The sequence below is a fragment of the Triticum urartu genome, chromosome 2A, assembly GCF_056163025.1.
Source record: "Triticum urartu cultivar PI428250 chromosome 2A, HENAU_Tu73, whole genome shotgun sequence".
NCBI lineage: Eukaryota > Viridiplantae > Streptophyta > Magnoliopsida > Poales > Poaceae > Triticum > Triticum urartu.
The window spans coordinates 636,067,550-636,094,768 of record NC_141874.1 but is presented as its reverse complement, the minus strand read 5'-3'; the positions used below and the strand labels follow the sequence as shown (position 1 = coordinate 636,094,768).

The 27,219-nt window shown below is 45.5% G+C and overlaps 1 protein-coding gene across 2 annotated transcripts; it reads right to left on the bottom strand.

Annotated features, from left to right (window-relative positions):
* Positions 1 to 8,802: 8,802 nt before the first annotated feature.
* On the bottom strand, positions 8,803 to 26,666 carry LOC125539333 (Spc97 / Spc98 family of spindle pole body (SBP) component). 2 transcript variants are annotated; one of them, XM_048702766.2, is made up of 14 exons: positions 26,233 to 26,663; positions 24,960 to 25,643; positions 23,804 to 24,007; positions 23,295 to 23,606; positions 23,041 to 23,159; positions 21,865 to 22,884; positions 21,390 to 21,531; positions 21,148 to 21,307; positions 20,883 to 21,046; positions 20,390 to 20,469; positions 19,539 to 19,638; positions 19,297 to 19,358; positions 18,747 to 18,903; positions 8,803 to 10,434 (listed from the first exon to the last, which is right to left on the bottom strand). In XM_048702766.2, exons 1-14 carry the CDS (start codon positions 26,404 to 26,406, stop codon positions 10,264 to 10,266), a joined length of 3,549 nt encoding a protein of 1,182 aa, XP_048558723.2. In that variant the 5' UTR covers positions 26,407 to 26,663; the 3' UTR covers positions 8,803 to 10,263. The 2 variants fall into 2 exon arrangements, with proteins under 2 accessions (XP_048558723.2, XP_048558726.2); XM_048702769.2 differs by lacking the exons at positions 8,803 to 10,434; positions 18,747 to 18,903; positions 19,297 to 19,358; positions 19,539 to 19,638; positions 20,390 to 20,469 and having other exon boundaries at positions 20,889 to 21,059; positions 26,233 to 26,666.
* Between the last annotated feature and the right edge of the window lie 553 nt (positions 26,667 to 27,219).

The following is a 27,219-nucleotide window of genomic DNA, read 5'->3' as shown; positions in this document are numbered from 1 at the left end:
CCCCTTTATACAACTCGGCTAGTATTTTGGCTAGGGCGGCAGGAGTCTTCGGGCCCTTTCGGCCATAGCGTGAGGCGCCATCTTCTCCGTTATAATGCCACATGGGCAGCCCTCTATATTGGAGTGGCTGGATCCCCCGCGTTATCGAAATCGCCATCACCTCGGCTATTGACAATCCGGACTAGGCAAGCGTCTTAATCTTGCCCAGCAGCAGGCTGATCTCTGCACTATCCTCTTCCTCGAGGCTCCGAGGACGCCAGCTATGGCGTTTCTTCAGCGGGGCATTTGAAAACTCGGGGAGGCCCATGCGCACGGGGTCGGGTAGAGCGATGTCGTCGATGTAGAACCATTCGGAAGGCCACTCTTCGGGAGCTTTCTTCGGCGTGCCAGACAGGTATCCGGTCCCAGCGATGCGCCACACTTCGGCTCCTCCCACTTCAAAAATTGACCCACCTTGATTGCGAGGGACGAGACAGAACAGTCTTCTCCACAAATCGAAATGGGCATCGCAACCCAGGAATAGTTCGCATAAAGCGACATAACCCACAATGTGCAGGATGGAGGCCGGGGTAAAATTATGCAGCTGGAGCCCATAGTACTCCAGAAGCCCTCGGAGGAATGGGTGAATTGGAAATCCCACGCCCCTCAGTAGATAGGGGACGAAGCACACTCGTTCTCCCGCAGACGGATTGGGGAAATCGTCCGCCTGGGTTTTGTCGTTGAAGGAGGCCAATCCTGCTCGAACAGGGACCAGATCTGCAGGAGGGAGAAATCCCTGCGTTTGCAACTTCACCAATTGGCTGTGGGACACAGAGCACCTCTCCCACTTGCCTCTCTCTAGGTTGGAACGAGAAGAGGAGCTGGGAATGTTGGCCATGTTGGAATGGTTTTGCCTGGCAGTATCTGAGGATTTTATCCGCGTGGTGCCGAACGGATCTGAGATCCAATCTCTTTAAATAGACACTCTTTCTTGCAGGACTAGGTTGTTATTTGCAAAAAATACCCTGACCATTCACATTCGCCCGACACGTGGAGGATGAAGTCATAAATGCACAGAAGCTGACGGGTGTGACATTGAATTGAAAGCCGAACACATTACTTGGAAGACGTCGGAGGAGAAACCCGCCTTGCAATGTCGAAGACAGTCTGCGCGCCGAACACCTCGTCATTGAAGCCTGGTTCGGGGGCTACTGAGGGAGTCCTGGACTAAGGGGTCCTCGGGCGTCCGGCCTGTTAGCCATGGGCCGGACTGATGGGTTGTGAAGATACGAAGACCGAAGACCGCACCTGTGTCCGGATGGGACTTAACCGACCTTGTGTAATCCTAGATCCTTTCGGTGTCTATATAAACCGGAAGACTTAGTCCGGATAAGGGGGATTCATTATCATAACCATACAAGCTAGACCTCTAGGGTTTAGCCATTACAATCTCGAGGTAGATCAACTCTTGTAATACTCATATTCATCAATATCAATCAAGCAGGACGTAGGGTATTACCTCCATAGAGAGGGCCCGAACCTGGGTAAACATTGTGTCCCTCGTCTCATGTTACCATCGACCTTAGACGCACAGTTCGAGACCCCCTACCCGAGATCCCCCGGTTTTGACACCGACACTCCCACTTTCCTTCCCCTCCCCCCTCTCTTTCCTTCCCCCTCCGATGGATATGGAAGGGGGGAGGCCAACTTGGAGGAGGCGCCCAAGTAGGATTACTCCTACTTGGGGCGCCCCTTGCAGCCCCTCTCCCTCTCCCACCTATATATATGTGGGGGCACCGCTAGAACACACAACATTGATTTCTAGTCGTGTGCAAGGGGCGCCCCTCCACAGTTTACGCCTCCGATCATATTGTCGTAGTGCTTAGGCGAAGCCCTGCGCGGATCACTTCACCGTCACCGTCACCACGCCGTCGTGTTGACGAAACTCTCCCTCGACACTTTATGGGATCAAGAGTTCGAGGGACGTCATCAAGCTGGACGTGTGTAGAACTCGGAGGTGTCGTACATTCGCTACTTGATCGGCCGAAACGAGAAGAAGTTCGACTACATCAACCGTGTTGTCAAACGCTTCCGTTTTCGGTCTACGAGGGTACGTGGACACACTCTCCCCTCTCGTTGCTATGCATCTCCTAGATAGATCTTGCGTGAGTGTAGAATTTTTTTTGAAATTGCATGCTACGTTTTCCAACACTAAGGACCAGCGCCCGAAGCCGTAGTCGTCGTTGTTGAATCCTTTAATGGATCTGAAGAAACTGACACCAAATATCGTCGTTGCGTACGCATGACGAGAAACTCTAACCTCGCTGCCCCAAGGAGCTGGCAGGATTCTACGCGGAGCTTCGTCTAATCCGTTCCAACAGACGAACTTGAGGAGGATCGGAGCCCAGAAGACTGGCTCAAAAAAAAGTGTCCCCATCCGTCCAAACGCCGCCCTTGTGAGGACTAAAACTCTACCTATCTACTAGCCGGATTCGAGGCACCAGAAATCCCCTCTCCACCACCGGCCGCCGGAGCGGCAGGCGGAGGAGAGGCGAATGAACAGACTCGCCAGTGAAGATTGAGGGGAGGAAGGCTTTTCCTAGTCACCTTGCGTGAGGGGAAAGAAAGTCAAGCCTAGGCATGTAATTGATGTTGGATACACTTTATAAATTGGGCTGTGTGCGCCATGTTATCTTAGATTCAGGTGTAAACTTTTTGCAGTTATATCTCCTTTGTGCAAGGTTTCAACTCAATAAAAGATCACTAAATCAAAATAGAAAAGTAGAGGTGGATTCGAAAGTTGTGTCCCCTTGCAAGTCTCCTCCTTGTCCTTGTCTTGATTCAAACTAAGTAAATTAAGCGCACACCAAACAGGACGAAAAGGAAGGAGTATATGTTAGGTCAGGTCCCGAGAATGCATTATACAACCATATACCTGCCGGCCTGAGAATTGTCAACAGCAACGACTTTAGGTTGTGGGGTAGGGCAAAAACCGATGACCATGCAGCATGATTGCACGTCATGAAACTCCCTTCCCTCCCTGGTGTTCTAAAAAAAATACCATGAAACTCCTTTCCCTCCCTGGTGTTCTAAAAAAATACTTCCTCCGTTCCGAATTATTTGTCTTGGATTTGTCTAGATACGGATGTATCTAGACTCATTTTAATGCTAGATACCTTCGTATTAGACAAATCTAAGACAAGTAATTCGGAACGGAGGGAGTATATCATGAAACTCCAATCACCGAAGCAACCCAGAATCCAAAAATGCATGCGCCATGCCCATGCGGGCTAACTCGTGGCCCATTTTTAATTCCATCCCAGTGAAGAGCAGGGACATTATAGTACAGTAGTATTACTAGTACATATAACAAAATGCGACCAGATCACGAACAAGCACAATTCGCTGGGCGACCTCGCAAGCAACGATTTCTTGAGGGGGCGACCCTTTCCGAGTCGCCGTCGGCCCAGACAGCAGCGGCCGTTCACTGTGCCGTATGCGTGCGTGCAAATTTTTCTATTCGCTAACCAATCACATATGTGTAGTCGGCGCTCCTATTATTAGGAGCTGATCGGCTTCCGGTTGGTGCGGACAGATCCGTGACTGCAGCGCATTTCGCGCCGACGGCGTGCCCCTTTCTTTTAGTCTGCGATGATGAAGAAGGATGGGCTCAACTCCATCGGGGTTCTCGTGAACCTCCACGTTGATTTTTTTCTTTTTTGAAAGAACCTCCACGTTTAACCAAGGTACTACAAACCCTCACAGTCAAAGTGCGTCTCACGATATATTCATCGGGTTCATATGCAATATACAACTCAACAATGATGATGAAGGACGGGCTCAGCTCCATCGAGGCCAGGGGTCTCGTGAACCTCCACGTCCAATCAAGGCACTACTACAAACTCATAGTCAAAGTGGGAGCGAGCTGATTTCGCGGGCGCATTTGTCGTGCGGCACTCGTACGGACGCCCTTTATACTTATGTATCTGTATATGTATGTACCTAATGTGAATATGTGAAATCAGCCAGCATCAGTGCAGTTACCACGTCGTGTTCACTGCCAAGATATATACTCCTAGTACGTAGCAGCCACCCAGCATCAGGGCGCTATATACGTATGATCACTGGCTACACGTACTCAGATGGAGAAAACCAATGGTGTTTAACTCGATATGTAAACTACTCCCTCCGTTCCTAAATATGTGTCTTTTTAGAGATTTCAACAAGTAACTACATATAAGGCAAAATGAATTAATCTACACTCTAAAATAAGTCTATATACATCCGTATGTGATAGTCTATTTGAAATATCTAAAAAGACAAATATTTATGAACGGAGGAAGTACTTGTGAGAAATCTGAAGTTATAATCCGAGATCCTAGGGCTAGGGGAGGTAGCGGATACGTCTCGCCAGGGGTGCCACCATAACTTGTTACGTTTCGTCAGTCAGCGGTGCCATTCATACGTGAGAACGTACAAGTACCAAAGAAACTTGACTTCGCACAAAGGCACACCACATAGCGACGGGAGTTGGCGTCGATGTGTATATGAAAACTGCAATGTGAAATCAACCAAACGACTTCTTTATTACCACGAAATTTGATACTGAACCCCTTATCACTCGCAATTTAGTAAAGGCACAACATCGCATGGGTGTCCTGCTATCCTCAAAGTCTGAGGCCTGGAATTCTATGACACACAGGAGGATTAGCGATGCGCCTAGATAACGGCCCCAACCCACGATTTTACATATTCATTATTATGTCGTATCAATATAATGTGGTCACCGAGCTAAGTCATTTTAAATTAGTGCCAGAACGCTGCTGTGTTTTTGTATTGTAATAGAGCCGGCAACACCTACGTACACAGGACAACTACCTTAATTATAGTCCAACGGAACAAACATAATCCGAGAGCAGAACAAAACCGGAGAGCTAGATCACATGGTCAGCGAGCCAGCCGTGCCATTGGCCCATGGGCGATTAGGTTAGCATATCCGTGAGCAATTGGCAATTCTCTACGCCGAAATAGAAGTTCCGGTGGAGAGGGTAGGCTCAGTGGCGAATCTAGCATGAAAATGAAGGGTAGGCTCAAACATCAAGTTCTAAGCCTAATTAGCAATTGCATTGTGATTCTTGCATGTAAAGCACATAAATATAATTGTTAAGTGGTATGGTTAGCTGAAATAATGTTTGTGGAGGGTAGGCTTAAGCCTGATGAAGCCCACCTAGTAGACTCGCCACTGGGTAGGCTGCTATAGTTTCTCATACGTGGCTCACTCCACTCTGTCTCTAAGTGTCTGGAGGCACTCCATTAAAAGGCCGTCCATGGCAGCTTAGGCCATTCATGTATTCTTCCTTCAGAGAAGTCTCGGAGGCAGTGGTGGTAATTGTTGTAGGCATGGTAAGTGTTATGTTCTTCTTATACTTCATGGTACACCCTCTGTTTCTAAATATAGGACGCCCCATTGGTTCAATTTAAACTGACAAAACGGCTTACGTATATTTAAGAACGGATGTACTCCATCCGTAAAGTAGTATAAGACGTTTTAGATCAGTACTTAGTAATTAACAAGATAACAACCGCAGCCGCTGTTCTGTATGCCTACTCACCAACTAATCGCACACCATACTATTATGAGCTTATAATTCTTGGTTAATTAGCTATGGCTATAGTAGCTTCAGTATATATACAGCCTAGCATTTGGGTGCAAGCGAAGATGGAGCACGCTTGGGCCCCCGATGCCGACCGATCTGCGAGCGGATTGGCCTCCGGTTGGCGTGGAAGGGATTCGGTGACTGATGCGCATCTCGCGCTGACAGTGTCCTTTTTAATGAATCAACTTGTGAAGAAGAAACCATGTGACATTGTCGTGTCACACTCGTACGGAATGATTTTCTACATAACATCAACCTGCAGCTGAATTTGCTGGCTGTGCATAGAGGAAAGCATATGTGAACTTGCCATCTAGGAGTACTTCTGAATGTCTATAAATTGGTATGTGTATAGGACATATGAATACCTATCTGAAGTGAGAACGTATGTGCTATACGTGAGAACATACAAAAGAAACTCGACTTCATAGTTACATATATAAAAAAAATGAAAACTTGGCTTCGCACAAGGGACATGAAATAGCGACGGGGGTTGTTGCCAAGGTACGAAAACTGAGTGTGAAATCAACCAATGAAACTTGTCAACTTGTTCAACTTGATACTGTGGATCTCTTGCAAAGTGGCCTGCCACTTACCGAATCCCTAGCAGTTGGCGCGGCCTAAAAGAATGATCATATGGGGCAATTTTCTGCCAAAAGATCACCTAAAAGGAGGCATTGGATGAGTATCATGTTGTCCCGGAATCTCGAGTCCTATGATACATAGAGTACAGGCGATAAGCCTAGATAACGGTATCAACTTGCGCTCTTGCATCTACTAAATTGTTCAACATGTTGTGGCTACAGAGCTAGGTCCTTTAAAATTAGTGCCAGATCGCCACTGTATTTTGTGTGTTGTATAGAGCTGTAAAGGCCGGCGAACCTACGTAGACAGGACGACTACCTTAATTGTAGCCCAATGGAATAGATATAATTTGAGAACAGAACAAAACTAGAGAGCTGGATCACAAGGTCAGTGAGCCAACCGTACCATTGGTCCATGGGCGATTAGGTTAGCAATATCCTGGAGCAAGTGGCAATTCTCTACGCCGAAATAGAAGTTCTGGTGGGGAGGGTAGGCTGCTAAAGTTTCTCATACGTGGCTCACTCCACCAACACACACCCCTCCATTAAAAGGCCAGGCTATGGTAGCTTAGCCATCAGCAAAGAAGACACTGTTTTAAGGCCAAGCTATGGTAGCTTTAGCCATCAGCAAAGAAGACACTGTTTTGAGGCCAAGCTATGGTAGCTTAGCCATCAGCATCCTCTGAGCAAGCTGCTGCCTAGGAACCTAGGCCGGGACGATGGAAGGCGGAGAAAGAAGAAGACGACATGCTGGTATTGTTTCGGCTCATGTCCTCGTCGAGCACATCGTCGGATGAGATGTGAGCCGAACCAATATCACTCATGTATTCTTCCTTCAGAGAGGAGTCCTGTGTGGAGATCTTTTTGGCGGAAAGGAGGTGGTAGTTGTCATAGGCATGGTAAGCGTTCTGATACTCCATGATAACAAAGCTAGCTAAGGAGGTGTGGATCTAGGATTTCTACCACCGGATGAACTGTTTTCATATCACTCTACTTACTCCAAGGCTAGTGCTTCATACATTTGTTTGTTGATGAGGTGATTATCCAAGATTGACCAGATTTACTTCTTTCCTAACGGTCTACCAACGGATACAAAATTATAGTTTCTGACTAAGAGCCATGTAAGCATTTGTGGTTAGAGACTAATTGCTCTATAAGCATTTGCAGTATGATTTCTCTCTTCGATCATGAATAAACAATAGGCACATTTGTGCTTAGCAAGAATGATATAAGTATATACATGAACCAGCGGAAAGGATGCAACTGTTAGAACTTGTCACAATACCTCACATTATAAGTTGACAGTTTCTGGCACCATGCTCGTTCTCCTTTGGAAACAACAAAAATAGTTCTGTGATCCTCCATGAGGACATATGTAAGACTTATATAGGAAAAGGTCCTTGCAAACGAGATCTTCAGTACATCATAGGACATCTGGATAACAGATAGATTTATGCATACTATAATCATGATGAGAATTCGCTCCCAAGACTCGCTCCAACCTCTTTGAGACAAATGGAGAAAAAAAAAACATGGCAATTTTGGTTGATTGAATTCCGATAGGAAAATTCATAATTTGTCATCTGAACATGTGAATAGCTTACAGGATTCCTTCAATATTACCGTGGAATGGGCTATTCCTTTTAATTGGAGGAATGGGCTATTTCAGTTTTTCTTCTTGTTATGTCAACAATTCCTGTGTTTTCTAGGTGACATAGAAAAGTCATTTTTGATATATATATTTTCCCTTCTTTTGTCCCTACTAAAAACTAAAGTACTAACTAGTACACAACACCATAATTTCTATGGTTTTCCTATTTCTGAGTTCTTAAATCCCTGCCAAGTTAATTAGGATGCCAGTTCGGAAGCGTCGTCGTACCTAGAAAAGGTCATCTGTGCAGTTTAGCTGTTGTCTGCGCTTGCTGATCCAAGGGCACATTGTCAAGCTTGCGACCCGGGATGCCCTTTTGGACCCTAGCGGCGATCAATCGCCTAACGAAAATGCCCCGTGCTGCACAGCACCTAATTAAGCTTTATATTAGCAGCTGCTACTTGTTAACGTACAGCAGCTGGGTGGCCTGGCCAGCTAAGCTAGTAGGGGGGAGGGGGGGGGGGGGGGGGGGCGGGGAGGAATATGCACTTGTCACGCAGGATCTGCATGTGCCGTGCAAACCTTTTGTCCCGTCATCGGTTTGTTTCTTCCTACGACAGTGACTCGCCCAGTTTTTGAGCCACATGTGTTCATGCGCCAACCATTGAAAAATGCTAGGGTGCGACTCTTCAGACGTGAGCTTTGTGATGGTGTCTATCTGCACACGCTATTGGTTTGCTTAATACTGTCGTGGTACGCATGCATGCAGTCTGGTGGTTGTGCGTCTGTCAGGCTACGTGTTTTGTGGATTTTTCATATGCGTTCTGAAAGGGATTCCACACAGATATGTAGCTATCCAGCGGATAGCTCATCAGCCGTGATCTTAGCCTGACCCTACTTATACGCCAGCATGCTGGCATCGACATGTACGACGATGTATTTGTTCGGGCCTGATGCAATGGATGGACCATTCGTGTGCCGACTACTTCAAAGCTAGAGTGAACACAAAGTGAAAAGTTCTACAGAGTTGACATGGTCTTTCTGCTAGCTAACAAACAATCGATGAACCAGATGAACTGACACGACGGCCGCACAAAACTACACAAACTAACCTCAATTTTACACTGTTATAAGGCAGACACAGAGGGCATGTCTGAGCTACAGGTTTCAGAAACGGTGTGATGGCACGATGACCAACGAAAACATCAAAACAGTAGATAACATACTTGTACGCCGGCGTAGGATATTCCGCTGGGAACGTGTAGGGTACCAGTTGCACCAAAGGAAAGGACCGCTGAGCTAGGGTGAGTCGCACAGAGCAGTCTCACAGAGCACCGCTCCGCATTCTTCCAAGAACTCTCTGCCAGTGTTTACAATTTCAGCTAGATCTGCAACTATCAGCTCTGCGAACATCTGATTCGCAGGTCAGATAACATCTCTTTGACCATTGCGGATCGTGGTAGCCTTCAGCATAAATTCAGCAGTTTTGAAAACCAGAACTTCCAATCGGACTATCGGAGTATGCAATTTTCCAACCACCAAATTTTACATTGAACAAATTTAGAACTGTCAACCCAACAGTACCCAACTTTCAAATGAAAAATGCCAGAATCAAACCCAGAAAATCTGACATTCAAGAGGGGAGCACCTTTCATCCAGCAACTTCAAATTTTCAACAGTGGAGAAACGAGTTGACAGTATCAGATCCCTCGAAGGCAGCAGCACCAAGCCATCCATTGTGGTTTGTGGGGGACAGAACACTGCGTTTGGTTAGCATTTGATGACATACGGTGTACAACTTCACGTCCCGAATGGACATGATTTTAGTAGTGACTTGGCAGCGATGTCTTTATGGTAGGTTCAACAAATTTCACCAAAGAGCAGAGTCCCATAACCAATCTGTCCTGTCGCCCAGTTAGTGGTGATCTTGTTGCAATTGCTGAGAGGGCAACAAGGAGGCCCCAGTAAGGTCAGGAGTCAGGACATCTAATACCAGGTACAGCATCACTATGCCTGGATGCACCGTCAGTGGCAGGAGGCCAGAGGGCAGGCAAGGACCTTCATTGTCCAAGTAAACCCACAATATTGCCAGAGTTTTCAAGTCATGTAACTTCCCCTTTTCACTGAAAATTTTGAAATGAATTTCCAATATTCTAACTTCCCAACCGGGCATTCCATTTTCAAGTATAAATGCTCCATAAATTAATCAATAACATAGCTCCAATCTCTTTAGTGAAAGGAATATACAAGAACTGCTGATCTTAACAATATGTATCTCTGAATGGAGAAGCCTCCCCCCTACGTTCTGCTTCTTTCTGCTTGCAAATGCAAACAAAGAGACCTCACAACTAGCGCACAATCACACTCACTAACTTTTGTCACGAAGGGATGCAAAAGGTGAACTAGTTCCGGAAATTGCAAGATAAATGGATGCACCTCTTTTCACATTGTCATGTCAGAAGTAGAAGCAGCCCACATCCTTGGTGATTTTCAAAGAGTGATACTCATTGTAGTTCAGATACCCCCAGAAGCGAGAAAGACCAAGCTCCTCATACTTTGAAGACTTCGAATGCAAAATATACAGATCTTTGATGTTACTCTCAAACCTCGTTTTAATTGCATCCACCTGTGCAGGAAGATAGATGCTCTCAAATTTCATATTATTATGTTACCGGAAAGGACAAGTATATAATTAGCAACTGCTACATAGTGCTAGGTAAGATTTGGAGGAAATGGAAACCAACAATAGTACTGCAGCAAGTAAAGTGCATGACAACAGATATTTAGCAGATCTCAGCAACTACTGATAGAACACACCAACAAATCTATTACTGGCGGTGTAATACACCGGGGGTGGCCACATGGTGGGGAGCCCGGCAGCAGGCCCGTCTTGGGGCCCATGAAGATAGGAGAAGAACCACATGAGGGACCCTGGGGGCCCGGAGAGGCAGCAAAAAGACCACCTTGGCGAGCAAGTCAAGATGGCAGCGGCTTAGATCAGATCGATCTCCTGTAAAACCCTAGCCCCTGTCATCTATATAAGGTAGGGGCTGGGGGTAGCAAGGCCCATCTACATCCGTAGAACCACTCTCGCTAGCTTCATACTTCATCCCTCATTGTAACCCTCGCACGATGTATCCCACTATGAATGCAAAAACAAAGCAGGACATAGGGTATTAGGCGAACTCCAACTGTCGACCCCAAACGGACGACCGTTTAGTCCGGATTTTGTCCGTTTGGGTAGGGCAATGGGGCAACGTCCGGCCGTTTTCCTGGATGTGTTGGCCGTGCGCCCCTATATGCACATTGTAAAAATAGTCTCACAACCAAATAAATCAAACATTGCAAATAGTCTTACAAACAAATAGTTCCACATAAAAAAACACAATCAAATACCCAATCGAAATTGTCTTCAATAGATGGAAAGAAAATGAACCAATCATCTACTGGTTGCCAATGTGATTCCAATGTGCTCAACCAAGTCATCTTGGAGCTGCATGTGAGTATGCCAATCACGCATTTCACGATGGAATTGGACAAACTGTTCAAACGTCGCCTGTTCTTGGTGGTGCTCAGGCTCAACATTTTCACCCTGAAAATCAAACCCTTGATCATAGATGTTGTCGTCACGCTCATACTCCACGATCATGTTGTGCATGATCACACAAGCAGCCATCACCTCCCAAAGCTTCTCGGTGCTCCATGTCAGTGTAGGGTTTCGAGTGATACTCCATCGAGATTGAAGCACACCAAAAACCACACTCCACATCCTTCCTAGCACTCTCTTGCATTTGGGCAAATCTCTGTCTCTTCTCTCCTTGCGGATTGGGTATTGTCTTCACAGGAGTTGACCATTGAGGATAGATACCATCAGCTAGGTAGTATCCCTTGTTGTAATGGTGGCCATTGATCTCAAAGTTGACCTCTAGGGAGTGGCCTTCTGCAAGCCTTGCGAACACTGGAGAACACTGAAGCACATTGATATCATTGTGAGAGCCATGCCGAAAAAAGAATGCCATATCCAAAGATCTTATGAAGCCACCGCTTCTAGTATGACAGTGGCACCTTTCACATACCCCTTGTACTGCCCCTGCCAAGCAAATAGATAGTTCTTCCACTTCCAGTGCATACAATATATGCTCCCAAGCATGCCTGGAAAGCCCCTATCAGCATTGATCGCCAACAACCTTTCTGTATCGGCGACAGTTGGCTCTCTCAGGTACTCAGGGCCAAACACTACCACCACAGCCTTGCAGAAACTATACATTGATAGGAGACATGTGGACTCACTCATATGCACGTACTCATCCACAAGATCACCTGGAATTCCATATGCAAGCATGCGAATAGCCGCAGTGCATTTCTGGTAAGAGGAGAAACCAAGCTTGCCAAAGGCATCCTCTTTGCACTCAAAGTATGGGTCATATCCTACCACTCCCTCCCGAATACGAATGAACACATGTCTCCTCATACGGAAGCAGCGGCCGAATTGATGTGGTCTGAAGAGCGCGGTGTTCTCAAAGTAATCGGCATAGAGCAAGGCGTGACCACTCTCCCTATTGCGGTTCAAGGCCGGAGCATGACCCGGGATTGATCCCTTGAACCGAGGTCTCTGCCTAGAAATGTGGTCATTAACGACCAAAGCAACCACCACAAGCTCTTCGTCATCCAAGGACGAATCATCCGATAAACAAATGAAGTTGTGGAAAAAATACTTGTCCCCACTATCCATGGTACCTTGTGAGCAAAGTGTCGAACACCTTGCGGGCGTGGTGGAGACGCGGTCGGGAAGAGCACCTCAGGCTCCCCTCACAGGCAGCAGGCAAGGTTGGCGATGGCAGCCGGCGACTATGCAGCGCCTGCCGGAAGGTGTTAGGGTCAATGGGCGTCGCTGGCGGCTGTACCTTCCCTGGTACCAGATACGGCGACAAAGAGCCACAAACGTCGGCAAAAACTCCTCCGAAACGCGGGCGTGGGGCGACTATGGCGAGGGGTGGTCGTGGTTTGGGCGACCGGGCTGGAAAGCGAGGAGGCGGCCGGAAAAATGTGTGGCGGCGGCGAAGGCGGGGGGAAGAGAAAAGGGGGTTGTGTCCCCGACGGGCGGGCCAGGAAGAACAAGGGCGCGCGTCCCGCCTGATGTCCGTTTCGACGTAAACACGGCCAAAATTTGGGTTGGGAATTGGTCGAAAGCGGACAAAAACGAACGTTTGTCCATTTGCTCCCGCGCGTTGGGCCACGATTTCTGTCCGTTTAGCCCCAAACGGACACGGCCGGACCATTTGGGGTCCTGCGTTGGAGTTGGCCTTATTCCTCGAAGGCCCGAACCTGGGTAAACTCTCCGTGCGACCTCCAATCTGGTACTTACGGCCACGTTCCCACCCTCTGAGGGTACTGGGGGGGTTTCTGCTCCATCAATTGCCGCACCAGGCACTGCCTACGCTGGTCGGAGAACGAACCCATATTGGATCATTATACGTGCCCGGTGACTTCGTGTTTGGCCAAACCTTCATCTTCGGCTCCTTCGAGCTCGAGGTTGACAATCAAGGGTTGCTTTATGACGTAACGCCTCACCCCTTCGTCGACTACAACTGTTTCAGGAACATTGAGTTCGTGTTCGACGAACACAACGACACCACATGCGTCCATGCCCCTTCATCACCACTGGCGGAAAAGGTGGCATCGATCTCAACCTATCTCAGGGCTGCTGGATCTTCACCAACCCACCAACCCGCCCAAACAATCAGCGTCAACATGATCTTCCAGGCCACAAAAACGCGTCGCGCTCAGAAGCTCATCCAACGCGTGGTCTACGCGATTGCACCAACCCCGGCGGACCTCCTAGAGTGGTCAGGCGCCACAATAGCCTCCGGCTGCACCGACCATCTGGCCTACTTTCCCCACCCTGGCAAGTTTTGCTCTGGTGGTAAATCCGATCATCAAGGGCTTCGACCTCCCATGGGTTCTGAACTTCTAATGGACGGTGGCAGTAGCGTAAACATCATCCTCCCTGACACCCTGGCCAAGATGGGGGTAGCCCTCGATCACCGGCTTCCATGGCTTCATACCGGGTGGACAGGTGTGGCCCCTCGGACGGCTCGATCTAGAGGTCGTCTTCGGGGACGAGAAAAATTACAGATAAAAAACGATCCAGTTTGAGGTCCTCCCGTTCCAAACCGGCTACAGCGTGATCCTCGGCAGGATGGCCTACGTAAAGTTTATGGCACTACCCACCCGCGCGTACCTCCAGCTTAAGATGTCGGGTCCCGATGGCACGATCACAATACACGACGGACCCGAGAGGGCACTCCAAACAGAGGTCGTCAACATAGAGCTCGCTGAGGCAGCGTTGGCCTTAGCGGAGCTCAAGCACATCAAGAAGTCCGTCGGCACATGAACAACACTCCCAACCAAACCCAAGACGGGGCCGGTGTTCCAGCCGGCAAAGAAAGCCAAAAAATTCCAAGTGCACCCAGAAGACCTGAAGAAATCGGTGATCATCGAAGACCTGTCAAAGGAACAGAAAGATGAACCCTGCAATTCATCCTGAGCAACTGGGACATTTTTGCTTGGAAACCCACAGATATGCCCGGGTTTCCCACAAAGATCGCACAACACAGCTTCGACGTCCGAAAGGACGCCATACCAGTCAAACAAGCCCTCCACTGCTTCACCACAGAGAAACAACGAGCCATCAGCAAAGAGATCGCTCGGCTCCTAGCTGCAAGGTTCATTAGAGAAGTCGCGCACCCAGAGCGGCTTGCCTGCGTTGACTACACCGGCCTCAACAAAGCATGCTCAAAGGACCCATTCCCTTTACCCTGCATCGACCAGGTCACAGACTCGATTGCGGGCTGCGAAATTCTGTGCTACCTGGACGCCTACTCCGGCTACCGCCAAATACGCATGGAGTCCAACCAGGAGAAGACCTCCTTCATTACACCTTTCGGGGCCTTCTCCTACATTACCATGCCCTTCGAGCTCAAGAACGCCGGTGCGATGTATCAACGAACCATGCGAAAGTGTCCTCACGACCAGATCGGCGTCAACGTCGAGGCATACGTCGACAATGTAGTCATCAAGTCAAGACACGACTCCAGCCTTCTCTCCAACCTCGAGCAGACATTCACCAACCTACGTCGCTTCAGCATGAAGCTAAACCCTGAAAAATGCGTTTTCTGGGTACCCTCGAGACAACTCCTCGGCTTCATGTCTCTCAACGAGGAATCGAGGCCAACCCAGAGAAGATACAAGCCATCGTCAACTTGAAGCCCCCAGAAAATATCTGGGAAGTCCAGAAGCTCGTCGGGTGCGTTGGAGCCCTCAGTCGGTTCATCTCCCGGCTCGGGGAGAAAGCACTTCCGCTTTACCGGCTCCTACGAAAGAATGACAAGTTCTACTGGAGCGACAAACCAAAGGCCGCATTCGTCGACCTCAGGCGTCTCCTACAATCCAACCCGCAACTGGCCTCCCCGTTATAGACCGATCCGCTCAGCCACCACACAGGTAGTCAGTGTAGTTATGGCAGTAGAGAGAAAAGACCGGCAAGACGCAGCGGGTTCTGCATCCTGTATACTACGTTAGCGACATTATCAGAGGATCACGTATGGCGTGTTCATGGCGGCCCGCAAGCTACGTCGCTACTACCAGGCAAATCCCATCACGGTTGTCAGTCATGCCCCGCTATCGGACATGGTTCTATGACCGTCCAAGGATTGGGGCTGGCATCGTCCTGATCTCACCTTGCGGTGATAGGATGAACTACGTCCTACAGATACATTTCCCCTACTCCAACAACAGGGCAGAATACGAAGGCCTCCTCCACGAGCTTCGCATTGCGGCCTCCATGGGCATCCATCACCTCATCTGCCGCGGTGACTCCAACCTCATCGTGCAACGGGTGATGAAGGCATTCGACACCAAAAGCCCAAAGATGGCCGCATACTGCGCTGTCGTCTGTGAACTGGAAGGATAATTCGATGGTACCGTACTATACCACGCCAAGCGTACTGACAACGTGGCAGTTGACAACTTGGCATGCATGGGGGCAGCCCAAAAACCAGTCCCAGCTGAGGCATTCCTGGAGGTCCTACACAAGCCATTTGTGCAGCTACGAGAAATAGCAAAAGATACTCCGACCTCCGGTGGACCAGAGCCCACGGACGCAGAAGATGAGGTTGGAGAAGGGGAACTCGCGGAAGAAACTCCCGCGGTCACCCCGACCTGGACTCGGCCGCTCCTCGTATACTTGATATACAGGACCTACCCGAAGACAAAAACGAAGTCCGGTGCATCGTTTGCAAGTCCAAGGCATACATAGTCATCCAAGGAGAATTGTACAAGTGCAGTGTCACAGGCATCTTCTATCGTTGGGGGCTTGATATGGTCGGGCCCCTCGCCACAACGCCAGGTGGTTTCAAGTTCTAGTCACCAACGACAAATTCACAAAGTGGATAGAAGCCAAGCCCGTCACCAATGTGAAGGTTGACACAGCAATAAAATTCACCTTTGATATAATCCACAGATTTGGAGTCCCCCATGACATCACCGATAATAGCTCCAATTTCACAGCAAACACATTCAAAGAATTATGTCGCAACCGAAGGATCCAATCGATTACTCCTCGGCTTCACACCCGCAGTCCAACAGGCAGGTGGAGTGTGCCAATTGGTTAATCATGCAAGGTCTGAAGCTCCGCCTCATTACCCCTTTGGTCCGAGCAAAGGGGAAATGGGTTTGCTCTCATCCGTCCTGTGGAGCTTACGTACAACTCCAAACAGATCAATCGGACACACCATTCTTCATGGTCTACGGGGCCGAGGCGGTACTCCCCTCCGACATAAGAGTACGAATCCCCGCATGTCTGTGTGTACAAGGAGGCCATGGAAGAATTTAGGAAAGACGACATCGACGCCAAGGAAGAAGCTCGGCTCATTGCCCTCGAACGCACGGCCGTCTATCAGCAAAAACTACGCCAATACAATGGATGGCATGTCCGGGCATGCGAGTTCAATGGCGGGGACCTCATCCTCCGCCTTAAGCAGAAGTCGCGGAAGAACAAGCTCTCCTCCCCATGGGAAGAGCCTTACAACATTCACGAAGCCCTTAGCGATGGGGCTTACTACCTCCTCAACCGCAAGACAAGCCAGATCATGAAGCATCCATGCAACACCGCCCAACTATGTCTTTTTATGCATGAGTTACTTTCAGCAAGCATAGGCATTTTTATGTTTTTAGCCCCCTTGTTTCAGCTCGATCCAAAAAAACTGCTGAATAAAGGAATCATTCTATGTTCCCATAGTGATTTGCTATTTCAATTGTTAATACAACGAACACAATGGGATAGACCTAGAGGTAGAAACAAACGTATCTCTCTGCTTGCCAGGCTCAAGGGCTGTATCAGCATCGTGGACCTCCCCACAGTCCGCACAGAGGCTGCATCGTGCATTCCTTCTATTAGTTCGGACCCAGGGGCTGATTCGCACTTACCGACCTCCTAGTGCCACCAACACGGGGCTGCATCGGCGTAAGAAAAACAATTTGATAATCCTTATAAAAAAGGGCATGGCCGAGGGAAGACAGAGACTGAATAACCTCTGGTCGCATCATGCCCCGATCAAAAACAAAAGAGGCCTCAGGCAGTACAACACGCTTGATCTCCAAATAAAACTGTTAAATGACAAGAAACTGATTCAAGTATGCATCACACGAATAAGTCTGTCTATGATGGGCATCGCCCAGGCCGCAACGGACACTACATCTTTTTAAGGCTACTCAATGCCTACATCCAGGTCGCATCCAGGTCACAGTCCGCCGCCACCATCCTGGAGGCCTCCCTCGCTTCCTCAAAGAAATCGGATAAGTGACAACCCTCAGGAAACAAAGTGGCGACGACCTCCGTGGAAACATCATGGCGATAAGCCTTCAGTTGCGTAAGAATGAGCCGAGCTCCTTCAAAAGCAGCAAACTCCTGCAGCACAATCAGGCGCTCCATTCACGAGCTCAGTCAGAGGCCGCAGACGAACATCCACTCCACTGTTTCCGGGTTCCACATCAACCCCGACACACGGACAAGAGCTCGGGCCATCCGCCGCAACAAAGGTGCCGCCACGTTCAACCTCTCCTCTGGTGGGGAGCCCGACAGCAGGCCCGTCTCAAGGCCCACGAAGATAGGCGAAGACCTAACCACAGGAGGGACCCTGGGAGCCAGGAGAGGTGGCAAAAGACTACCTTGGCAAGCAAGTCAAGGTGGTGGCAGCTAAGATCAGATCGATCTCCTGTAAAACCCTATCCCCTATCATCTATATAAGGTGGGGGCTGGGGGTAGCAAGGCCCATCTACTAGAACCATACTGTCGGTAGACTCATACTTCATCCCTCATTGTAACCCTCACACGAGGTATCCCACCATGAATACAAACACCCGGAGGCGCGAACCTAGGTAAACTCTTCGTGCGACCTCTGATCTGGTACTTCCGGCCACGTTCGCCACCCTACCAAGGGTACTGACGGGTTTCTGCTCCATCAATTACCAACTGTTCACAATGTGACAGAATATCCCTTTATTGTGACCAATCTTCATCTATGGTGTTTGGTTCGGGCACAATTAACAGTTTAAGCTCCAAAAAGGAAAAGGAAAAGGAAAAAGGGAAGCACCCAGTATACTACCATAACTTTGAGAGGGGTTCCGGCGTTTAGAAGTAGAATCAAACTCAATGGATTATATCAGGATTTTCGTATAGTCGACAGGGAGCTATAGACAGACCATAGATTATTTGTTCCCAAAACTATGATACACAGATCGTTCTTAGGGAGAATAATCAATGGTGGTTATCAGATCAGTAAAGATATTTTATGTGTATGCTGGAGTTGAAAGAATAAACCCAGAAGACACAATGTAATACTTCCAAACAACTTTGTGCATGTGAAATCAAGAAAATACCTGAGAGAAGTTTATAAGAGAATGCAGATTAAGCTGATTAACTGTTGATTCTGAAAGGTCATTAAGACTCTTAAAACATGACCGGAACTCCAAAGCTTGTTGAAGCATGCTTTTGATTATGGTGGCAACTGGTTTTGTCTCATTGGATAAGAAACATCTAAAAAAAACACCATGCAGTTAGAAGCAAACATATAATGTAACACAAGTAAAAATCCAATATTATAGTCAATACAGAATTAGCAAAAGAAATGTACTCAGAAAGTATAGGCACCAATTAAATGGGATAAACGAAGTTCTCTTGGCAGCTAAAAGATAATGTCAGAAGTACCAGATTTCCCTTGCTTTCTATCCTACTTGGAAGAATTAGATATTCAATTGAACAGCCAAATGTGAGTTTGTGACAGGACAAAACAGTATAGTAGTCTAATAATTATCTTTATTATGCTCATTGCAATAGATCACACTAGTTCAGGCATGAACCACAATTAAATAATCAACTATTATGTAGTAAAATGAAAACTAGTTTCATTTTTGTGGGTAAAGGCCTTACATGTGAAGTGCGTCTGTAACATAACACAAATGCACATACTCGATATCCCGCATATCTTTAACCTACACAATAGTTGAGATCAGTACACGCGCAGCCACCCAGAAAAGCTCAAACCAAGTAAGATCATTATCTCAAAAGAGGTAATACGTTAATATATAATAAACTCATGATGTCTAAAAAGTATATTTTCATCCTCTTTGAATGTAAGTAACAGAACTACTATGCCAACAAATATATTATACCTGATGTTTAAGGGAATGTTGAAAACGGCGCCATGATATATCAGACAAATTGCAATGGTGGTACTGCTGTAATGTTGATAGAAAATGGTAAACTTGATGTCTGACAAAAGAAAGGATAGTTATGTCAAGAAACAGACCAATGAAATAAGGACACATAAGTCAATACTATAGGAACAAAAGGCATTCGCATAGTAGAAGCAACTATACATGAGACCATTGAGATAATTCATTATGCCTCCGCATAAAAATGGAGGATGCTATTTTAGATAATATGGAAGTTGGTCTGTGCAATTGCAAATCAATAATTAAACCATCCAAAATGACACTATTTTTCTCAGAAGATTAAAAGGTTCAACCCTCCAGCAATGTTTTCAACAGTACAAGATGTAATTTGAATTGTATCTAGCTAATTCTACTTTTTGGAATGTTGTTTCGTAGAAACAGGTCAATTTTGCAGTGACTAATGAGTGGGCAGTACAAAAAAGATAAAATTAACGATTTTGTTTTGACAATTATGGCAATTACAAATGTCATATTTATAACATGTTTAAGGAACTACTTTCCTGACCATCAACCACAATCTATTTGGCTATGGTTATCTAATACTAGAAAACCACTGAATGAATAACCAAACATGAATGCAACAGTTACTTCTATTATGACTTGGATATGCCAACATGTATTGCAGTTCGAGATATTTTTAGAATAACAAGATTTAACAACAGATCAAACATTCAAATACTCGAAACAAATCAGACAATTATATTCTTAACACTTCAGTGGAAGTGCCAAACTGTTATGAGGAATATTTGAATGCCACAAAGCTTTGGAAAGGTTTTGTATGTGCGTACCTCACTTTCATCACAGAGTTTAATTCTTTCAATATATCAGGTCTACTGTGGCCAGAGCGACTGATTAACTGTGTCAACTCCTACAATAAATTAGCATATTATAATCACATAGCAGCAAATAAGTCCCACGTCACCACAATTATGGATATTCACAGTTGTTGACAGAAAAAATATTCTTGTAACTTCTCTTGAAGAAAATTTAGTAAAAATCACTCGACGGTAATTTTGTATGTGAACAAAGGGCACCCCACAAACTTGTTCAGTTTCAAATAGATCCTACATCTGGGTTGGGTCTGAGAACTCTCTGTCCCCCGACTGATGCGAACTAACAATAACGACCCCTAAAATTTCTGTGTAGTGCTTGTTTATTTATTTTCTCTTGCCTAATTGCCTCCAGCTGCAGCCTTGTGGGTTTTGCAATACATGCAGATAATAGCAGAAGTTTACATGGCATGTACATTTCAATGAATTAAGACATCGATAAAGGAATCACCTTTAGAAACCGCCATACTTCAGTCAGTGATAAGACTGCAAACCTGACTTGAACAAGATAACAGAATATTTCAGCATATCTCCTAAGTGCCTCCTCTGTAATGACAATATTCACTGGCCAATCAACTTTATAACCCAGCAAGAAGTCATCCAGCATGTGGAAACCTGGCCGCCAAAACTTGGGCCGTTAATAATTCGAGAAACAAACCTTCAGTTCTGAAGCCCAAAAACTGTAGCCAAGGACAATCTAAAGATCAAATTATTACCATGTTCAGAGGCTGCCACAGAAGTGACTGGCTGTTCTTTCATGTATATAAACAGTTTTTCCTTATAAGGATCGGTATCACATGAAGACCTCTGCAAGGCCAAGTCAAGAAGCCCTTGGATCTCTGCTCTTTTCTGCTCAGACTTAACAGAGAACCATTTCTGCATGGGGGGAAGTCAGACTTAACAGATTTGTGCATATAAACATAGGTGCATGGCGTACAGGCTAAATGGATAAAATTACCTTATGATAAATGGAAACAATAAAAGATTCTGCCCAGTCAGCTAGTTCCATGAAATGGTACCGTCGTAGTGCTAGTAGATGTCCACAAAGATCAAAACCCTGCTCAAGCAACTTCATTGTGAAGCTGCTAACATATTTATATCTTTTATTACAATTAAGGAATAATGGGTAGAAAGAAAAATACTGGCCAACAACTTTAGTGGTTTATAAGCTTTAGAATCATAGCCTGGATCAGATTTATTTTTTCACCAACAAGATGGTTTTTTACTTGTAAAAGCAGTTGATGAACCTAATACATGACAGATGGACTAAATTAGACAAAAAAAAAGGCATTTAAAAGACAGTACATCACAAATTAGCGTTCGTGAAATAGTCTCTGATGTTATGCTGATAGTAATAGTAGAATGAAAAAGAGGCATTATGATCAATCTGACATTATGAACTGCACTGTACAAGCATATACAATTAAGGATACTGAAGCAGAACTTCTTGTATAATGCACTTGTCAATAGCTATATCAAGTGGCATATCAGATGCTGAACTACTATCTCCAGCTATCTTTTCTGTTGATTTAGCAGTATATTCTAACAATTTCTCCCATAATGCTCCCCCGCAGACATTTTTTGGAAGATTATCACTTGCTTCTGTTTCTCCTGATGAAGCAAGGTATCCCTGACTCCCTGTCTTAGCTTGAAGAAGCTCACTGGAACAATCAGGCTGTTTAGAAATCTGAGAAGTGGAATGTACAACCTTTGTAGCTCCGGCTTCAGACTCCACAAGGGACGTGCTTCTTTCACAGTATACTTCACATGGATTCGTGACCGACTCGAAAGCAAAGCTTTTAAGTGCTTGATTTTTCCATTTTCCTCGCAAGTCACTCTCCATATGATGACCAGCCGCATTCTTCAGAATGGGATTGGTGCTGAGATTGTAAGGAATGCTAGAATTCCAAGACTTCTCTGTGTGTGATGGATAAACTACATCATCATGTGATACTTGCTCCACTGCACTTTCATTGTTAGTATACAGAAACTCATCAACTAAACACATTTTTCCAGGGGAACTATTAAATGTGTTCTTTGGAAATTTGCCAAATGGCCAAAATTTACTATACTGGTAATCCAGTTCTAGAGCATCAGGCATCACATTATGTTCCACATTCTGCGAGTGCATGGGAACGTTGCTGCAACCCAAATCAACATTTCTATGGTGCTCATCATTAGGGCTTGCAGAGTTTGTCCCGTTGTGATGAGAACTAGTTTGATATGAAAGCACATTTTGGGTTTCTGAGGAGCATTTTGCTTCACCTGTACTTGTATAGTACAATGAAAACCTGGAACTAGACAAATTACCACAAGTGATGCCACTCTCAACCTCAATTTCATCCATAGAACTATAAGAAGAAGAGCATTCTGAAGATTCCAGTGGATCTAGTTTATCTGAAGATTCTTGCGATGTTGAATAAGCATCATTGTCTTTTTCATCTGCAGACATACTGTGAGAAAGGACAGATCAGACTAATCTGTTGCGGTGAAGACTTATGATGTACACTGCCCGCATGAGTAAAAAAAGAGTATGCACAATAAAATACAGAAGAAGTGAATGAAAGTGGCAGATTTAACATTGCTACAAAGGTAGATCCAGGACGTACATATCACAAATTGGTAGAGCATAGGTGCCGCCATACAATAGCTCCACATCTGAAACTGATGTGTCTAGAGGGCTTTTACTTTTATGCAGGGAGTTTGACGGAGGACCAAAAGGAATTATCTGAAACATAACTTCATGTCATAAAGTGTGACTTAAAAGCATAGTTGACCCAGTGTATTAGTACTGTTGCTTTGGCAAGGGTGAAAAACAGACAAGTAGTTAATTCTGGAACTAAAAGTAGAGTGCTAACCAGACCTCAATATTTAAGAAAAAATGATGGAGCTTCTCTAGCATTGACTTGTACATAGCGTCTCTCTGACATATTACTGCTTCAGCCTTGCTTTTTGAGAAAGTAAATGAATTCACTGAGCACTCAATTGGCGTACCAAACCATGGGAGAATTTCCTCCAGAAGGATAGTTTTACTAGTGTCATAATTATCTCCTCCAGTAGAACAAAGATTGCATGACTTTACAACCTTCATGAGCACTTGAAGCTGCTGCCCAGTGCGTAAAAGAGGATTGCATATATCTTTCAGAAAACATGGAACAGATACATGATTACTTCCCTGTTGACAGCGATACATGATAAAAACTTAATTAGATCTACTGGAAAAGGAGTAACATTTTCATGGTTCAAATGCATGGATTATGTGAAGAGTGGATCATATATCTGAATTTCTGATGTTGAGAATAAATTAGGTCAATAATGACCGTTTAGGCATTTTTCCTTGAAGCTTCACAAAGACAACAAGTGATGTCTTACCTTGAAGGGCAATGCAGTGAAATCACCTAGTGGGCCCAACGAACCTCCTTGAATCTGGTTGTTCTCGGTTTGTGTTATGAGAAATTCTTCATAAGGGTCATCAACACTAGCTCGGTAAATCCATAACTTAATGAAGTTACAGTATGGCTCACAGGAACGAATGAAGAGATATTTCAAAAGAGCATAGTGAACTGGATCAGCATCCTACAATTGAAGGCAAATCATTCGACATTTCAAAACATTTGTCATATGTAGAACGTGAACAGAAGGACATGTCCAAACAGAAACTTTCAGTACAGTAGCACAAATTTATGCCATCAGATAAAGAAAAACTAGCATGATCTTGTGGTAGCTGGTAATCTACAAAACTGTGGCGTTGATTGCCATGTTACAAAGAAATGTCAAAGAAATTAACCCATCCCAGCAGAGACCAAGTAAGCAACTGCGTAAACATATAAAGCATAAGAGAAATAAGATGCTCGGCTATGTAGAATATGAAACTAAACATAGCCCAGGGCTCATAGCACCATACAAACAAGAGAGTGAATGTATTGTCGATATAGAACAGAGAATATCAACAACAAAATGAAGCGGTAAGTTCCACAATTTTATTAAGTAAATATGGGAGGGGTTATCACACCATCCTAAGTCTTGCATTGCTTATTTGCTTCTCATGGAGGACAGAAATTGCTACCAATATCTCTGCCAGCTATTCTAGAACAATGAGTATGGAAACTTGGCAACACTTCAGGGCGATTATTACCAAAAAACTTAGATAAATAAAAAGCAGCAAAGAATAACTTGAAAGGAAATTTTATTTGATAACATTTCCAAACTTGATAGATTCTCTCTCAAAAAGTTCCTTTTCTGGATAATTACAGCAAATGTGACCTAGAATCCCATGGCCGTTTCAAACAAGGCATTGGTAAGTCTGAAATGTTCAGTATCATAAGTAAAGCTTAGATCTTGTTATTAAGCATGCAAACCAAAGACATTGGCAAGATAAAATATAGATACAAAGTAGCGGACAATAGGAGATCCCTTTAAAAGTTTATTAAACTGAGTTAAACCAAATAGCAGGATTTAAACAATAAGGTGATTGCTTAAATTGAGTTAAACCGAATAGTAGGATTTAAACAATAAGATGATTGCTTACACGAAGGCGGACATACAAATAAGAAAGCAAATCAGTGCCCCGCGGAAAATTCTCAAACTCCAAGTTAGAATCAGTAGTCAAACCCTCCTGGCATAATGCAAGACCTGCAAACTTAGGAAAACAAATATTTCCAAGGGACTTAATATGCCTTCTCAACTCCTCGGTGTGGAGATAAACTTCCAGAAGAGTGATTTCAGAGCTAGAATTACAACTAGCTCTATCTGAGGTCATGGAAGGTCTATCAGGTTGTCCCACTGACCGCCTCAGCTTAACTGAAGGTGGTAAAGTATTCAAGGAACAGAAATAGCCTTCTAGAACTTTTTCAACTGCTGCAGCAAATGCTTGGTTCACTAGACTATAAGGAGGAGAATGCTCAGTGTCTTTGTCATCAGAAACATCATGTCCATGTCCTTCTCTATTTCTACAATTTACTTCTCGACTTTGGAAAAGATAATAGTGCACAAACTTGCGCAAGAAGAAAACTGCAAGACCTGTAGAGCCTATAGAACTGAGAATATGTCCAATAGAGGCAGTGCTAGATGACCGTGACCACACATTTGCAATGCGATGAGATGTCCTGTCTGCCGGACTTGAGGAGAACAACACAGAAAGCTCGTCAATCTCATCTAGCGATGATTTGACACCATGCAGTGCATGCAAAGCCAAACGAACCAAAGCAGCATCCTGCAGAATAAAGATGATCCTCACACCCATCAGCAATATAATACTCCCTCAGTCCAAAATACTTGTCATGGTTTTAGTACAAAATAGAATGGCACTGCCCAGAGGATATAACACAAACACATCTATAGTCGCTTCCTAAAAATCTATTCAGGTTATAAGACGTCATCACTAATAATCATCGCATCACTAGCAATTCGTACCTAACTTACTGCATCAGATTAAAGCTTCGTTTGAAGAATGTCAAAACATTCATACCTATCAATACCACATTTAAGGATCCCAGAACAGATAATCCAAAACTTCCCCCACTTCACTACCCACACTCAGTGGCCATTTCGAGTAACCCTATTTCACAGCAATCTGCCTACATTCCTAACTGCCTACTTATTCTGGCCACAATCCCCAACCGGATCAACTTGTTTTAACAGAACAATTGCGTCCTCTCGCTTTTTCTGCTGAAGGGCACTGCAGACTGCACCCAAAATTTCTCCCTATGAATGTCGCAACTCCCAGAAGTAGTTTTGGTTTAGTAGCCACAGCGGGTCGTAACATAATGCTGAATTTAGCTGGGTTCAGATATTTCACTCACAGGAACGGAGGTGAGCTCGTAGATTGGATCCCGAGAGGGACGCCCTGCAGGGCCTGGAACACCGGCGGACGCGCTCTCGGGGGCGATGGAATCCCAGGCTGCAGGCGGCGTCCAGGGGCCGTCCACGCGGAGGCTGACGAGCAGCGACGAGAGGCTGGAGGCGGCGGCCTCCATCCGGGGGTCTATCACCCTAGCTAGGGTTATGGTATGCTCTCCAATGTGGTGTGGCTCCGCGCGTAGATGAAGAGATACGGGAGCAGAGGTGGGCGGATGGTGGTGAGAGCCGAGCGGCGGCGAGGTGCGGATGGCCGGAGGGTTGGCAGCCCCGGCAAAGGGAGTGGCGAGGAACCGGAGGAGAGCAACGAGAGCGGCGGAAGCGAACCGAGGAAGAAGAGAATTTTGCGGTTTTCTGCTGAAGCGTTAGATTATGTTTGGACGGCCGGTGATGGTGTCCATGGCATAAAAGCCAATTGTTTTTTGGCAAACTGTAGCTCTCTCCAACCCTCCACTATGTAGGCCAAAAGAGGTGTCAAAATCACTTTCCAGCCTTTTGGAATGGATGCCCTATGGTGCTCAGTCGAAGCCACCCAATTTTTTTTTTGGCATCGGAGCAGCTATTTGCTCCAATGACAAACTCTGCAAAGCTGACTGGAAGCCCTCGATAGCTAGATCAATGGACTTGTTTGTTTCTTATTTTACACTGAGCGATGCCCACCACTGTGAAGCTGAAGTCATAATCTTTTTCTTGGGCATCGATGGTGATGTGGCGTCTTTTTGACTAGTATGGCACCGGTAACAGAGTGAAAGGCCCCAGGCCTTTTTGGTTTAAAATAAAGGATTTCTAACGTAATTTTGAAGGATTCTATTTTTTAAGATTTTTTTCTCTCCATGGGTTGATTGATTCTTAAGATTGTAATTCATAGGAATTTTTTCATAGGATTCACTTGCACTAGTTTTAATAGGAGAAATTTCATCCACTGCAACCTC